The sequence below is a fragment of the Tamandua tetradactyla genome, chromosome 9, assembly GCF_023851605.1.
Source record: "Tamandua tetradactyla isolate mTamTet1 chromosome 9, mTamTet1.pri, whole genome shotgun sequence".
Lineage (NCBI taxonomy): Eukaryota > Metazoa > Chordata > Mammalia > Pilosa > Myrmecophagidae > Tamandua > Tamandua tetradactyla.
In genome coordinates, this window is record NC_135335.1 from 16,278,498 (window position 1) to 16,296,584 (window position 18,087).

At 37.7% G+C, this 18,087-nt stretch overlaps 1 protein-coding gene across 22 annotated transcripts in view; it reads right to left on the reverse strand.

Annotated features, from left to right (window-relative positions):
- The window catches only part of LOC143646791 (transport and Golgi organization protein 1 homolog), a 54,089-nt gene that overhangs the window by 3,997 nt on the left and 32,005 nt on the right, over positions 1 to 18,087 (reverse strand). For 8 of the 22 annotated variants that reach the window (XM_077116143.1, XM_077116133.1, XM_077116142.1 and 5 more), the window contains one exon: positions 16,276 to 16,378. The exons of 1 other annotated variant lie outside the window; for it this stretch is intronic. In XM_077116143.1, coding sequence (XP_076972258.1) covers positions 16,276 to 16,378 — 103 coding nt within the window. Of the gene's footprint in view, positions 1 to 112; positions 664 to 999; positions 2,388 to 3,589; positions 3,666 to 16,275; positions 16,379 to 18,087 lie in introns of those variants that run through there. 13 more of the 22 variants (XM_077116135.1, XM_077116137.1, XM_077116139.1 and 10 more) reach the window with 13 other exon arrangements.

Consider the following 18,087-nt stretch of genomic DNA (forward strand, 5'->3'; position numbering starts at 1 on the left):
GTTTTACTATTAGTATTATGTAATTTCTGATCATTCAAAATAATTTTACTAGTAAAAAAATATTTTTTGATTCCTCAATACCATATTCTAAACAGAGGTGGGACAAAGTTGAATTATGAAATTTACAAAGAATCTACTCTGACAAGGAGCTTTCACAATTGAATGAAGAACACAAGAAATAGTTGGAAGGTTGATTTTTCATGTTTTTAAGTTATGCGGATCACACCCAGATCCAAACTGAGAAGTTTGAAAAACTCTAAAACAATAAAAATCTCTTATCAGTAACCCAGTAGCATCCACCAGTAGAGGAAATCAGTGGAGTCAATTGTGCCATGAGATTTACAGTAACAGGGTTAAATGTGGATCTTCTCTTTATCTCAGAAATGCAGCAATGAATACAAAATACCCTTTGGCCTTGCTGAGCCTCTAAGCAAGTATGTCTTCTGGAGGTTCCACTAGGATGACAAGCTGGGCATAGAGAAGTCATGCTTGTGGCTTTTTGAAAATTGAGTTGGTCAAGATATCTCAGGACCAGAGGTGAGGCCAGAAGGGGTGTTATGTTGTAATTGTGAATGCCCAGGTCATTTACCATGTACTCTTCAGTTGCCTCATTCTTAAGTGATCTTTCCAAGCTGCCATTCCTCAGGAATGCTGTACCAGGTCCTCGGTCAGATAAAGACAAGAGGACAGACTGAGTTTATTCTGACTTGAGTATTCTGTGTGGAAGATTTACCACACCTCCATACCCATCCTCCAATGCTTTAGACTCTTTGTACACTCAGGTCCTCTAACAGATTCCCAGGGATTTCTAAGTACCTCAAATGACCCCTGATGACCAGGAGAGGGGGCTGTTCCCTGACCTCTGAGGAGGACACCAGGGAGTCCCGCCTGTAGGTGTGAGTGTAATTACAACACAAAAACTACTTGAGGACAGGTCAGCACTCAATGCTATCTTGAACTCAACACTAAAACGGTGTTTTGAAAACTTTAAAAATTAGTTTTATTTATCTCAATAAATAGGGGATATGGCAAATGATTAATGTGAAGATTTGAATCAATTATGATAATAAAATCATAAGTCAGAATCTACAGTGGAGTTTACCATAGGATGGGGTAGGGATAGGAAATGGAATTTAAGACTTAAAATGTAAAGGATCTCCATTTCAAATGATGGAAAAGTTTTGGTGTTGTGTGCTGGTGATCTTGGCACAATATTGTGAAGGTAATTAAAAGCTCTGAAACCGGTATCTGAATATAATTTAAAGGGGATATGTTCAATTGAATATATAGTAACAGATTAAAAATGAAAATCCCTGGAACTCTACTACACAAACAGTGAACCTTAAGTGAAATCATGTACTGTAGTTAATACCGCAAAACCAAAAATGTGCTTTCATCAATTGTAACAAGATTCCACTCCAATCACCAATGCAAGGTGGTAATAATAGGGTGGTATATGTGAATCCTGTATTTTATGCATGCTTTTTCTATAAACCCACAATTTCTCTAATAAGGAAACATAAAAGAAAAGTAAGAACCACTTTGGATAGGAAGAATATCATAGGTGTAAATAACACTGGTCTGTTCTTTCAGTTTATATATAATCTGACTTCTGTAACTAACCAGGTGTATATAAATATTTATGGATAATATTATTGTAGTCATTAATATTATTGCAATAAAAAGGAACAATCCACAGGGCATTAATGGTTTGATTTCAGGTTACATTTATAGCATCGCAGGATTCAAATTACATAGGTATTTTAATTTATGATGAATACTGTATATCACAATAAAAATTAAAAATACTAAAATAAAAAAAGGAATCTCCAAAAGAACAAATACTTGCCTGCAGTATTAAAGCCATCTTAAAGTAGACTATCCACAAAGACAGAGCTTGAATTTTTTCTCTAAGTAGGGCCTACACCCCACATTCTAAACTGTAGTTCATGTTGTTTTCATCAAAAAGAGGTCAAATAAATCCTCAATCTCTGTGTCGCATGGTGAAAGGTGAGTCCTGACCCAATTTCTTTCTAGTCATATTGCTTTATTTAAGAATTGAACCTGGGGGAGGCATTTGGCAGCCTGCATTTCAGCATTATGTGGGGAAAGCATGACCTTCTATTCCCAGGGGATGTGTGCAAAGAGCCATTCTGGCTTGTGTGGGGAGGAATGGACCATGTTTTCTTTAGTAAGTTTATTGGGATGGTTTTCTGTCAGCCCAATAATAACCCACTTTACATGGATTTTGCTGCAGAAAATAAAGGGCTGCTCTTTTCACCATGCTCCCTACTTCTCCATGAAGGGTTCTGTCATGTCTTTCTTCCATTGGTTTCTGCATCCAGCATTCTCCTTGCAGACTGTTCTTTTTGGTTTCTTCCAATAAACTTGAATATAAGGAAAGATTAAAAAATAAGATACAGAAAACCAATTCCTATCCTGGATATCAAACAGCTTAGCCTTAAAAAAATGTTTACCTCTGTCTCAACTCATGAGTTTCCCTGTTCTTGTTAAACACCTCTCTCTGTAAAGAATGAGCTCTGAGCTAAGGGGAAAGCACAATCAAATTTAGTGGTGGTCAATTATGCACTCAAGGAAGGGAAGAAAGAAAATGCCCAATTGTCATGAGCCTTCTCCTCTGACAGAATGATCTGAAAAAGACAATACATGAAAAAAACCATGTTTAAGGTTTCTGAGCCTCAGTATCAAACCTGCAGTAGGTGTTGTGGAATTTTGCTACTGACAGGCAGAATGAGGATACCTGGTGTCTGAACCAGCTCTCTGACTGTTGCATTTATTGTTTCATTTCTTGCATGCTTTGCCTATGAATTATAATTGTTTTCATCTTTTAAAGCACAATACTGAAAAAAAAGTATTCTACCAACCTTCCCATTATTCTCACAACCATATCCCAAAAGACTTTATCCATATATAAATACACATTTCCATGCTTATAGTAGAATAGGGGGATCAAAATTATTTCTGGCTAACTTATTTAATGCCTGGATTCTGAGTTGATATGCCATATTGTCCTTAACTACTCTTACTCTATCCCTGAGTGATTCTGCTATCAGTATCTTCCATTACAGCATTTTTTTTTTTTTACTTTCAGTATATCCATAGCATGTTCCCAAGGCTATAACTGCTGATCTTATGAAGTGGCAAAAACATCTATATGGATTTTGATCCATCCAATACCAAAATGCTTTCCCAAGGAATTATGACAATTTGTACCACTCCCAAAAATGTCTGCATGAACCAAATTCTTGACAGTTGGGCCAGCATTGGAGTGCAGGACTTGTAATAACTAAATATATATATATATATATGTAGAGAGAGAGAGAGAGAGAGAGATCAATTGAGCAGTTTTTAGCTGCTATGCCCTGGAAGGTTCTTTCTTGGCCTGCCTGTTTGTGTAGGGGCTTCTGTCCTTAGACTAAGAAACATTTATTAATTATTTATTAATGTTTCTGTGCTAATTGGGTCTGGACAATGCACAAAATGTTCAAAACAACAGAAAAATCAACAGGGTTTCCATGAGCCACTGTTGCTCAGCAGCCAAGCTCACATGTATTTTTGTACTTCTGCAGCCAGTTACCTTTTCCACTGATGCTGACAACTGTGTCTCATATTCCTGTACCTTGCACTCCTTTGATTCCAGCTTTCTGTAATGGGGAAGAAATATATGACACTGCTAGTTCCTTTTGTGAAGTTCTGCTTTTCTTCCCCCCTAAGTGTCTGAATTCTTAATTCAAATGCCCCCTCGACATTCCACATATGCCCATGGATATACAAACACAAGCAGAGGAAAGAATCCAAGCCATCTTATGAAAGATAAAGAATAACCAGAACTTGGACTTCCTCATTACATTACCCACATTTCAGAGCTTCCCCTCATTGATGTTTTCTATTCATTAGTACATAGAATGAACAAATGTGAAAAGGAAGCATGAGTTATCAGTATGTGTCTGGCTGGAGCCAGTATTTTGGGTGAAAGCTCTCTCTATTCCATTATAGGGAACTAGGTTTGATCAACTCCTCAGAAACCAAGACAGGAGGCTGATTCCCCTTATTTCTCCATTGAAAGACCTGTTTCTTAGTCTACACAGACAGGCAGGCCAAGAAAGAACCTTCCAGGGCACAGCAGCTAAAAACTGCTCAATTGATCCCTGGATTGTCCACAGCTCAGATGGGGGACTCCTGCCATATGCTGCAAGTTTTATAGTTGAGGGCAAAATAAATTCTACTGGAAAGATCACTGAATTGAATGTGATCTTAACTAACCTATAGTCAGAGATTTATGTCCAGGAAATAGACTTTATCTGGAAAACATTTGAGTTCAGTGTACTAATCTACCTTATTAAAGACAACAAAGGACTATGGTTTATTTGCTCTTGCCTTTGTATTTTATTCATGGTTCTGGTTCAAAAGATATTCAATTTGATTAGTGATTTTCTATGGATCAGGAACAAAATAAGCAGTCCAAGAATCAGGGATAATAATGCTCAAGAGAGAAAGGAAGGTTTATGCCTTAATTCTAACTCATTGTTCAATATTCCCGCAAATGTTCTCTGCAGGGCTTACAAGTTGGTGGATGCATTTGAAATCATGAGGATACAGAGGGGTAGAGGCACATATCCCACCCTATAGTAGCTCAAAGGGTGATACATCAAGGTATCTTTGAGAACAGAGTATCCCTGGCCTAGGCCTTATAAAGAAATAATAGGAAGCCTGAGTCTTAAGGAAAGCTCGGAGAGAGTTTCCATCAGGCCATGGGCCAATGGGTCTGAATTGCCTGATTTCCTCCTTTAGAACATGAATCATGAAATTTGATATCAGTAAGTGAATTAATCTCTGGGCTCACAATGCAGTGAATCACCATGAAGCCAAGATGCAGCAGGGGAAAGGTGACCAAGAACTAAGGTCAGCCTGGCATTTGGGTAATTTTCCCTATTCACTGATGAATTCCAGAAGTGACTGCTAAGATACAAGCAACCGCAATAGAGTTTCCACATGTGCATGTGCTTAGAGGGTGCTACCTAGTAAAACCTCAGCTTTCTGTGGACTTGAAAAGCTGCAAACTAAGAATCATGGTGACCAGGAAATACATTGGCTTTTGTAGGGTTTGAGCTTTTGTGAATAATCTCAATTATTGACTCAATTAAGAGGCTCCAGGAAGGCTAATGTCCCTAATCAAAAACTAGAAATAATCTCCAGTCTTTTATTCAGCAAGATAATATAATCTCAGGTTCAACTTTATTTTTTTATGCAATGTTTACTAAACAATAACCAGGCAAAAGACAGGACAGGGCATTTTGATGTGATAGAAACCAAAGTATGATATAAACAGTCTCAGAGTATCCAGATAAAGAAGGCATCACAGAAAGTTTAACTGTGTCTCTATGATGTAGAAATTTAAAATCAAGTTTATGGAATTCATTGAAGAACTATTATCTGTGAAACTGAAAAATGAAGTAAAAGATTTTAAGAACTCAATCAATGATTTTACCACCAGAACAGACCAAACTGAAGACAGATTTAAAACACTGGGAGATTGGTCTTGTGTTTGGGGATCCATGTGTAGCACATATATTCAGGGGTTACTTTAGATATCAGACAAGGAGCCCTCTGGATCTATATGCCTATTTGTATATCATCCTTCTCCACAAGTGGCTTGAGGAGCATCAAGACCTTAGTGGGCAGGAATTTGCTGTGTGTCAGAATATAAGTGGCCTTTTTGTTAAGGAGAAAACAGCAGACCCAAAGGCTAAAATGTTTCTGGTGGCCCCATCGACTCTGAAGGTTGGTTGCAGCTCATGTTTTCCTAGAAGGGAGCTACAGGAGAAGCACAGGGGTGTCCTTTGGCCTCACTGAATGTTGCACCCAATGTAGCGTGTGGAGCATCCTACATAGGCTATAATTTGGAATGATACAATTAGTTGTGTAGACTAGAAAGTTCACTCTAGCAGCTGTAAAGTGGATGGATTGAGCTTTGAAGAGGCAAGAAGGATAAGAAATTGGAGACAAAAACTGTCTTAAGAGACTGGGGCAGGAAAGATGATTGGCCCTGAGCTAAGGCCTTGGGAAGGAGAATAGAGCAGGTACCACACAATAGACTGAATGGATGTTGAAGTCACTGTATCCACCACATGAAGGAAAACAATAATCCTTTAGGTAAAAGATGACTATTGGTGCAGAGATTAGTTCCTAATAATGAACACTGCAAACAGACATGTGACTGTCAAGGATAGATATTAGGTGTGAACCTCAAAAACACTGGCAAAAGAATAAACTTGTAGCTAGGTCAGCAAAGAGAGAGGGGCAAAGTGGATAATCTGAATTTGATGTTTAAGAGCATTAGGCAGTAATGAAATTACTGAGCCCAAAGAAAATACTAAATTGTGCTTAGTGATGGTCATATATACAAAAAATACAAAAAATAGGATTACACACAAACAGCAATGGAGACAGAAATACCGATGTCAAAGAAACCAGTCATTTTGTGAAGTGGGTACTCAAAATGCACTATAAAGTTGTATATATTTTGAAGTTACCTAATAACAAAAATTTGATGTATACTTCCATATCCTATGAATTACCCAAGTATACTCTGCAGAGATGTCTTTCTATGTTTGTAACTCCCGACTCCTTATCTGTGTGATATTATGTAATATTTCTACTGAGTATTTTCCATCTGTTAATTCTGAAATACTTGGCACAATTGATGGCTAAAATTTCTTTACACTGTTCTAAAGATTTCATTATACTACAACCACCACACCAGTCACTCAAGATGGTTAAGGCCCAGTACAGTAAACAGATAACTTAGTCACAGAAACTGCAAAGGTAAAATAATTAGTGGAGCACAGAAAGAGTATGAATGATCAAATTGACAGTAGCAGCTGATCAGCACCAACTGGTGTTACCTAACCCCTTGTACCTAAAGTAAATTATTAATAGGACTCTCTGACACCATTAGGAAGAAAGAAAGAAAAATGGTTTTATACTGATTAAATATGGCAAATATATGACACTAACTTTTCACAAAAGTATAAAAATTGATCAGGATCCAAGAGAGTGGCTTGGTGAGGTGTGGAATTTAGTTCCTCCTCCAGAGCAGCTAGTAAACAATGAGGAACAGTAAAGAACAACTGCTGGGGCCACATCAGTGACCAGACACACAGGGTGCACCAGTCTGAACAAGTTGGACCAACTGCAATCCCACCCAGAACTGTAAGTCCCCCTACCATGGAGACTGGTGTCCTGCCCTCTCAGGCTTGTTCCTGGAAGGGAAGAGAATGAGGCTCTACTAGCAACAGGAGCTGGGCTCAATCAAGCTCGAATTGTGGAATTAAGTAACACATTCTGACTCCTGAAAATAGGCCCCCAGTTTAGATAAATCTTGAATAAGAGCTAAAGGTACTAGGAGTTTTCACCCTAGCACAGAGGAGCAGGGCTGATAGGAAAAAAACAAAACAGGTTTTTGGGATTGGACAGCACAAGATAGTTGAAAAGGGCTGCACCCCAACAAAAGGAGGGGCACATAGAACCTGGAGATACACAGAGCAACCTACCAACTTAAGCCATTGGTTAACAAACCCTAGGAACAGGGGTCCCGCTCTGAAAATTTTATTTTGCTTTGTTTCTACTGCTTAACTGCACGTTAAATAAAGGCTCCACTGCCCCAGGCAAGGGTGGAATTAAGCTTGTCTGAGAGACAAAGGAACTAGTCAAGTGAAAGAAATTAATTCCCTGGAGGCTGTGCCTTCCCCAGGAGAGGGGTGAGGCCCAGCTCAGGTGGAATACCTCCCTTGAGGAATTCAGACCCCAGGGACTGGAAAGCTGAATCAATTAAAGCCAGCCTACAACTTCTCCTGTGCCTCAACCACGCACCCAGCAGGGAGAGTCTGCTGAAGTTAAAGGCACCACATCACTTTATAAACAGGCAGACCAGCACCACATCACTTTATACACAGGCAGACCAGCACCACATACTGGGCAGAACAGGAAAAGCACAGATTCTAGAGGCTTCATTAGGAAAGTCTGTCAAACTGATGGGTCTCATACGCTGGGAAAACTGATGGAGGTGACTCTCTCTTCCTGAGAGGAGGTCAGTCTGGTCTGAGAAAATCTGACTGGGGTCTATAATATCTAAGTAGGCCCTCCAAAGGAAAGTAAAAGACTCCATATAGGCAAGGCAAAAAACAAGAAAACAACTGAAAAATTCTGATCCAGTAAACAAAACCTACACTAGATAACTAGAATAAGCTGAATTGAATATCAAATAACAGAGAACAAAGCCATCCAGCAGGAAAATCCTACGTAAAAGAATGAAAACTGTTGCCAGAATAAACTAATTAGGGAAATTAAATACCTAGATGCCAGCAAAAATTAAGGATTCATACTAGGAAAATTGAATATATGGCCCAGTCAAATGAACAAACCAACAATTCAAATGAGCTATAGGAGTTGAAACAACTAATTCAGAATGTTCAAACAGACATAGAAAATCTCATCAAAAATCAACAAATTGAAGGAGGATATAAAGAAGGTGTGGTAGTTAGGTTCAGGTGTCAACTTGGCCAGATGAAGGCCCCTAGTTCTGTTGCTGTGGACATGTGCCAAAGGCATGTGTAGCTCATCTGTCACTGATTACACCTGCAGTTGGCTACGGGAGTGCCTGCTGCAATGAATGATGTTTGATTCATCATTCTGGCTGGATGCTTAAATGAGAAAGCTTAATACAGCACAGCCTAAGCAGCTCAGCATGCCTCATCTCAGCACTCACAGCTCAGCTCAGGCATCTGGAGAGGCAGGAAGGAATCACCTTGGGAAAGCTGTTGGAACCAGAAGCCTGGAGAGAAGAACAGCAGAGAGAACATTAGGTGAAAGTTAGCTGCTTTTCCTCTGAAGAACTATATGATTTTTAACTAAATAAAATCCCCTTTTATTAAAAGCCAATCCATCTCTGGTGTGTTGTATTCTGGCAGCTTTGGCAGACTAGAACAGAAGACAACTCATGAACAAAAGTAAGAATTTGAAAGTCTGAAAAAAAAATAAATCACAGAACTTATGGGAATGAAAGGCACAGCAGAAGAGATGGAAAAAAATGGAAACCTATAGCATCAGATTTGAAGATGTAGAAGAAAGGATTAGTGAACTGGAGGATGGGACATCTGAAATCTGACAAGCAAAAGAATATCTAGGGAAAAGAATGAAAAAACATGAGTATGGACTCAGGGAATTGAATAACAACATGAAGCACACAAATATACAAGTCATGGGTGTCCCAGGAGAAGAGAAGAGAAAAGGAGGAGAAAGACAAATGGAGGAAATAATCATTGAAAATGTCCCAACTCTTATGAAAGACTTAAAATTACAGATAAAAGAGGTGCAGCATGCTTCAAATAGACATACTCCAAATCACTTACTAATCAGAATGTCAGATGTCAAAAAGAAAGAATTTTGAAAGCAACAAGAGAAAAGCAATGCACCACATACAAGCTAAACCCAGTAAGATTATGTATAGATTTCTCAGCAGAAGGCATGGAGGTGAGAAGACAGTGGTATTAGATATTTAAGATTCTAAAAGAAAAAAACTGCCAACCAAGAATTCAGTGAAGGTAAAAAGAGAAAAAAATTAGATATGATATATAAAACCTAAAAGACAAACTTGTTGAAGAAAGTACTGTCCTTACAGTAATAACACTAAATGTTAATGGATTAAACTCCCCAATAAAAAGACATAGGCTGGCAGAATGGATTAAAAAACAGGACCCATCTATGTGCTGTCTACAGGACATGAATTTTAGACCCAAGGACAAACATAGGTTGCAAGTGAGACGTTGGGAAAATATATTTAATGCAAACAACAATCAGAAAAGAGCAGGAGTAGCTATACTAATACTTCAAATGTAAAACAATTTTTAAAAAAAGAAGGATATTATGTATCAATAAAATGATCAATTCAATAAGGAGACATAACAATTATAAAAATTTATGCACCAAGCTAGAGTATTCCAAAATACATGAGGAAAATCCTGTAAACACTGAAAAGAGAAATAGATGCATCCACCATAATAGTTGGAGACTTCAATTCCCTGGTATCGTTGATGGATAGAACATCTAGACATTGGATCAGTAAAAAAACAGAGAATTTGAAAAATACAATAAATGAACTAGACTTTATAGATATTTATAGATTATTGCACCCCACAACAGCAGGGTATACCTTTTTCCCAAGTGCTCATGGATTATTCTCAAGGATAGACCATATGTTAGATCACAAAGCAAGTCTCAATAAATTTAAAAAGACTGAAATCATACAGAACACTTTCTTGGATCATAAAGGAATGAAGTTGGAAATCAATAACAGGCAGAGGGCCAGAAAATTCAAAAATATATGGAGACTCAACAACACATTCATAAACAACCATGGCTCAAGGGAGAAATTACAAGAGAAATCAGTAAATATCTTGAGACAAGTTAAATGAAAACACAACATATCAAAATATATGGGATGCAGCAAAGGCAGTGCTAAGAGGGAATTTTATTGCCTCTATATCAAAAAAAGAAGAAAGAGCAAAAATCAAGGAGTTAACTGTTCACTTGGAAGAACTAAAGAACAAATAGCAAACTAACCCCAAAGCAAGCAAAGGTAAGAAATAATGAAGACTAGAGCAGAAATAAACAAAATTGAGAACACGAAAACAGTCAAGAAAATCAACAAAACCAGAAGTTGGTTCTTTGAGAAAATCAATAAAATTGATGGACCCTTAGTATGGTTGACAAAAGGAAAAAGAGAGCGGATGCAAATAAATAAAATCAGAAATGGAAGAGGAGACATAACCACTCACCCCACAGAAATAAAGGAGGTAATGAGAGGATATTATGAAAAATTTATGCTAATACACTAGGCAGCATAGATGAAATGGACAACTTCCTAGAAAGGCATGAACAACTAATTTGACTCGAGAAAAAGTAGACAACCTCAAAAAACCAATCACAAGTAAAGAAATTGAATCAGTCATTAAGAAGCTCTCCCAAAAGGAAAGTCCAGGCCAGATGGCTTCACATATGAAGTCTACCAAGCATTCAAGAAAGAATTAGTACCAATCCTGCTCAAACTCTTCAAAAAAAATTGAAGAGGATGGAAGACTTCCTAACTCATTCTATGAAACCAACATCACCCTTATACCAAAACCAGCAACAGACACTACAAGAGAAGGAAATTGCAGACAAATCTCTTTAATGAATATAGATGCAAAACTCCTCAACAAAATTCTTGCAAATCGAATCCAGCAGCACATTAAAATAATTAGACAACATGACCAAGTGGAATTTATTCCAGGTATGCAAGGATGGTTCAACATAAGAAAAACAATTAATGTAATTCACCACATCAATAAATCAAAGCAGAAAAAACAGATGATCATATCAATGGATGCAGAGAAGGCATTCGACAAGATTCAACATCCTTTCCTGTTGAAAACACTTCAAAAGATAGGAATACAAGGGAACTTCCTTAAAATGATAGAGGGAATATATGAAAAACCCACAGCTAATATCATCCTCAATGGGGAAAAATTGAAAACTTTCCCCCTAAGATCAGGAACAAGACAAGGATGTCCACTATCACCACTATTATTCAACATTGTGTTGGAGGTTCTAGCCAGAGAAATTAGACAAGAAAAAGAAATACAAGGCATCAAAATTGGAAAGGAAGAAGTAAAACTATCACTGTTTGCAGACGATATGATACTATACGTCGAAAACCCGGAAAAATCCACAACAAAACTACTAGAGCTAATAAATGAGTACAGCAAAGTAGCAGGTTACAAGATCAACATTCAAAAATCTGTAGCATTTCTATACACTAGTAATGAACAAGCTGAGGGGGAAATCAAGAAACGAATCCCATTTACAATTGCAACTAAAAGAATAAAATACCTAGGAATAAATTTAACTAAAGAGACAAAAAACCTATATAAAGAAAACTACAAAAAACTGCTAAAAGAAATCACAGAAGACCTAAATAGATGGAAGGGCATACTGTGTTCATGGATTGGAAGACTAAATATAGTTAAGATGTCAATCCTACCTAAATTGATTTACAGATTCAATGCAATACCAATCAAAATCCCAACAACTTATTTTTCAGAAATAGAAAAACCAATAAGCAAATTTATCTGGAAGGGCAGGGTGCCCCGAATTGCTAAAAACATCTTGAGGAAAAAAAACGAAGCTGGAGGTCTAGCGCTGCCTGACTTTAAGGCATATTATGAAGCCACAGTGGTCAAAACAGCATGGTATTGGCATAAAGATAGATATATCGACCAATGGAATCGAATAGAGTGCTCAGATATAGACCCTCTCATCTATGGACATTTGATCTTTGATAAGGCATTCAAGCCAACTCACCTGGGACAGAGCAGTCTCTTCAATAAATGGTGCCTAGAGAACTGGATATCCATATGCAAAAGAATGAAAGAAGACCCATCTCTCACACCCTATACAAAAGTTAACTCAAAATGGATCAAAGATCTAAACATTAGGTCTAAGACCATAAAACAGTTAGAGGAAAATGTTGGGAGATATCTTATGGATCTTACAACTGGAGGCGGTTTTGTGGACCTTAAACCTAAAGCAAGAGCACTGAAGAAGGAAATAAATAAATGGGAACTCCTCAAAATTAAACACTTTTGTGCATCAAAGAACTTCATCAAGAAAGTAGAAAGACAGCCTTCACAATGGGAGACAATATTTGGAAATGATATATCAGATAAAGGTCTAGTATCCAGAATTTATAAAGAGATTGTTCATCTCAACAACAAAAAGACAGCCAACCCAATTACAAAATGGGAAAAAGACTTGAACAGACACCTCTCAGAAGAGGAAATACGGATGGCCAAGAGGCACATGAAGAGATGCTCAATGTCCCTGGCCATTAGAGAAATGCAAATCAAAACCACAATGAGATATCATCTCACACCCACCAGAATGGCCATTATCAACAAAACAGAAAATGACAAGTGCTGGAGAGGATGCGGAGAAAGAGGCACACTTATCCACTGTTGGTGGGAATGTCAAAGGGTGAAACCACTGTGGAAGGCAGTTTGGCGGTTCCTCAAAAAGCTGAATATAGAACTGCCATACGACCCAGCAATACCATTGCTAGGTATCTACTCAAAGGACTTAAGGGCAAAGACACAAACGGACATTTGCACACCAATGTTTATAGCAGCATTATTTACAATTGCAAAGAGATGGAAACAGCCAAAATCTCCATCAACAGATGAGTGGCTAAACAAACTGTGGTATATACATACGATGGAATATTATGCAGCTTTAAGACAAGATAAACTTATGAACCATGTAATAACATGGATGGACCTAGAGAATATTATGCTGAGTGAATCCAGCCAAAAACTAAAGGACAAATACTGTATGGTCCCACTGATGTGAACGGACATTCGAGAATAAACTTGAAATATGTCATTGGTAACAGAGTTCAGCAGGAGTTAGAAACAGGGTAAGACAATGGGGAATTGAAGCTGAAGGGATACAGACTGTGCAACAGGACTAGATACAAAAACTCAAAAATGGACAGCACAATAATACCTAATTGTAAAGTAATCATGTTAAAACACTGAATGAAGCTGCATCTGAGCTATAGGTTTTTGTTTTGTTTTGTGTTGTTTTGTTTTGATTTTACTATTATTACTTTTATTTTTTTCTCTATATTAACATTCTATATCTTTTTCGGTTATGTTGCTAGTTCTTCTAAACCAATGCAAATGTACTAAGAAATGATGATCATGCATCTATGTGATGATGTTAAGAATTAATGATTGCATGTGTAGAATGGTATGATCTCTAAATGTTGGGTTAATTTCTTTTTTTCCGTTAATTAAAAAAAAAAAAAAAAGAGAAGGGATAATTGGAGCTGAAGGGATACAGACTGTACAACGGGACTGGATATAAAAACTCAGAAATGGACAGCACAATACTACCCAATTGTAATGCAATTATGTTAAAACACTGAATGAAGCTGCATGTGAGGTATAGGTTTTTTGTTTTTGTTTTTTTTGTTTTTTTTCTTTCTATTATTGTTTTAATTCTTATTCTGTTGTCTTTTTATTTCTTTTTCTAAATCGATGCAAATGTACTAAGAAATGATGAATATGCAACTATGTGATGTTATTAAGAATTACTGATTGTACATGTAGATTGGAATGATTTCTAATTGTTTTGTTAATTCTTTTTTTAATTAATAAAAAAAAAAAAAGAAAGAATTAGTACCAATCCTGCTCAAACTCTTCAAAAAAAATTGAAGAGGATGGAAGACTGCCTAACTCATTCTATGAAACCAACATCACCCTTATACCAAAACCAGCAACAGACACTACAAGAGAAGGAAATTGCAGACAAATCTCTTTAATGAATATAGATGCAAAACTCCTCAACAAAATTCTTGCAAATCGAATCCAGCAGCACATTAAAATAATTAGACAACATGACCAAGTGGAATTTATTCCAGGTATGCAAGGATGGTTCAACATAAGAAAAACAATTAATGTAATTCACCACATCAATAAATCAAAGCAGAAAAAACAGATGATCATATCAATGGATGCAGAAAAGGCATTTCACAAAATTCAACATCCTTTCTTGATGAAAACATTTCAAAGGATGGGAGTAGAAGAGAACTTCCTCAACATGATAAAGAGAATATATGAAAAAAAAAAAAAACAGCTAACATCATCCTCAATGGGGAAAGACTGAAAGCATTCTACCTAAGATCAGGACAAGATAAGGATGCCCACTGTCACCATTGTTATTCAACATTGTGTTGGATTTTCTAGCCAGAGCAGTTACACAAGAAAAAAATATATATAAGACATCAAAATTGGAAAGGAAGAAGTGCAACTCTTTTTGCCCATGATATAATGCTATATGTCAAAACACCCTAAAATCCACAGCAAAATGAATAGAGCTAATAAATGAGTACAACAAAGTGGCAGGTTACAAGATCAACACTCAAAAATCTGTACTGTTTCTATGCACTAGTAATGAGCAATCCCGGGAGAAATCAAGAAAAAAATTCCACTTACAATAGCAATCAAAATAATAAAATACTTAGGAACAAATTTAACTAAGAATACAAAAGGCCTATGCAAAAATAAAGCTACAAAAAAGTGTTTGATATTACAGAATACCTAAATAAATGGAAGGGCATGTCATGTTCATGGATTGGAAGACTAAATATAGATAAGATGTCAATTCTACCTAAATTGATTTATAGATTCAAAGCAATGCCAATTAAAATCTCCAAAACTTAGCTTTGCAGAAATAGAAAAAACCAATAGCTAAATATATTTGGAAGGGCAGGGTGCCCCAAATAGCTAAAAGTACCCTGAGAAATATAAGTAAAGTAGGAGGTCTCATACTATCTGACTTTAAGGTGTATTACAAAGGTACAGAAGTAATGCATGGTACTGACATAAAGATAAATATACTGACCAATGGAATCAAATAGAGTTTTCAAATATAGACCCTCTCATCTTTGGACAATTGATCTTTTATAAAGTAGTCATGCCAACTCACCTGGGAGAGAACAATCTTTTCAATAAATGGTGCTCAGGGAACTGGCTATCCATATGCAAAAGAATGAAAGACGATCCATATCTCACACCTTATACAAAAATTAACTCAAAATGGATTAAAAACCTAAACATTATACCTAAGCCCATAAAACTTTTAGAAGAAAATGTAGGGACATATATTATAAAACTTGTAATAGGAGGCAGTTTCCTATTACACCCAAAGCATGAGCATTGAAGAAAGAAATAGATAGATGGGAACTCTTCAAAATTAAACAATGTTGTACATCAAAGAACTTTGTCAAGAAAGTAAAAAGGCAACCTACACAACAGAAGATGATATTTGGAAACAACATATCAGATAAGGGTCTAGTATCCAGAATACATAAAGAGATTGTTCAATTCAACAACAAAAAGATGAACAACCCAATTAAAAAGTGGGCAAAAGACATGAACAGTCACTTCCCAGAAGAAGAAAGACAAATGGTTAAAAGACACATGAATAGGTGCTCAACTTCTTTGGCTGGTAGGGAAATGCAAATCAAAACCACAGTGAGGAGAGATTTCCAGAAAGATGGCTGAATAGAGTAGCTCGAACTTAGCCCTGCTCCACAGAAAAGTTAGAGAAGGAACAGGAGAGGAACTGAGGTGGCAATTTGGGAGTACAACTGACCTGGGAGAGCCTTCTGCACCACATGCAGCAACCCTGTTGCAGAGGCCAAGGAACTGAGAGGCAGAAAGCTGGAGTCTGGTGTGGAGCCATGGAGCCAGGAAGCCTGTGAGAGTGCATGGATGGGAGCCCAGGGTTATTAAGTAAGCCAGGCCATGTTCCTTGGGAGCACTACCCTCACCAGTGCAGCCCCATGACTGGCCACTCACTTCACACCCCATGCACCTGAATCCCTTATCCTCTCCCATTCTCTAGGCTCCAGGTGCCCCCACCCCACCAGTGCACATACCTGCCCCTTGCTTCCACCACAAGTTCAACCCAAACCACCACCCCAGCACACCTCCCAAGCACTACCTACCCCTCCCAGATTCCTGCAGGCTGTTACCAGTGCATAAAGGCTGCAGGCACTAATCTCCATACCTGGGCTAACCCTGGTCCCTGCCCATAGTATCCCACAGCCTCACTCTGCCCCACCTGAGCACAGTGCATCCATTTATGGCACTCCCAGCCCCACACATGCATATGGCCACCAGTCATGTCATTTAGCTCTGGGAGCAGCACTTTGAGGTGGTCTTAGAATCATGCTTGTATATGGCTCTCAGCCAAATTTCCCAGCTCTGAGAAAGTGCTAACCTGTGCAGTTGCGTCATAATTAACCCCAATCTGTGAAGGCATAATGCCTAACTGCTGCCACAGCTCTATGCATATGCACAAAGGGCCTGTGCCTTAGACCAGTGCACACCAGGTTACACCCCCCAGACTGTAGCACCCACATCCTCCCTGCCACCAGGCACACACATTCACAAGCATCAGTGTAACATCCCCAGTGTGTGTCTATACCTGCCCTGAAACAAATCACTGGACAGAGTATCCACCCCATGCCCTGTTCCCTGCTATATAGCCATCCCACAAACACAAGGTCTTAGACTACTGAAATAAATCAACACACAAATAAGTAAATTAATCAAGATATTTACACGTGATGAAGACAGCAGAAGATCACTAAGCATATCACAATGCAGACAGATATAACCCTGCTTAATGACCAAATTAAAACACCAGAGGAGACACAGAAGCTGGAACAACTAATGAAAGATGTTCATACAACTCTACTTAATGAAATAAGTGGGGTAGCAAATGATATAAAGCAGATCAAAAAGACAGTAGAAGAGTATCAAAAGGAATTTAAAAGAAGGAATAAGAAAATAGTAGAAATCAAAGAGATTAAAGACTCTGTTGAACAAATCAAAAATATACTAGAGGCACACAACACCAGATTTAAAGAGACAGAAGAAAGAGTAAGTCATATAGAGAACAGGATAATTGACTTCGAGAACTCAAAACAGCAGATGGCAAAAAAGATGGAAAAAATTCAGTGGGAATTGAGGAAAATGATAGGCAAAACAAAACACACAAATATAAGAATCATTGGTGTTTGAGAAGGAGAAGAGAGGAGTAAAGGCTTAGGAAGAATAGTTGAGGATATAATGGAAGAACGCATCCTAAGCCTCATAAAGGACATAAATACACAAGTTAAAGAAGCCCAAACAGAATAAATCCAAATAGGCCTTCCCAAAGGCACATACTAATCAGTCTGTCAAATGTTGAAGAGAAGCAGAAAATCCTGAAAGCAGCAAGACAAAAGCAATTTACTACATACAAGGGAAATCAAATAAGACTGAGTTCAGACTACTCAACTAGAACCCTGGGGGCAAAAAGGCAGTGGTATTGTGCTGGGTCGAAAGGAAGTATGCCCCCTAGAAAAGTCATGTTTTGGTCAGAATTCCATTTCATAAGGGTAGAATGGTCTCTGTT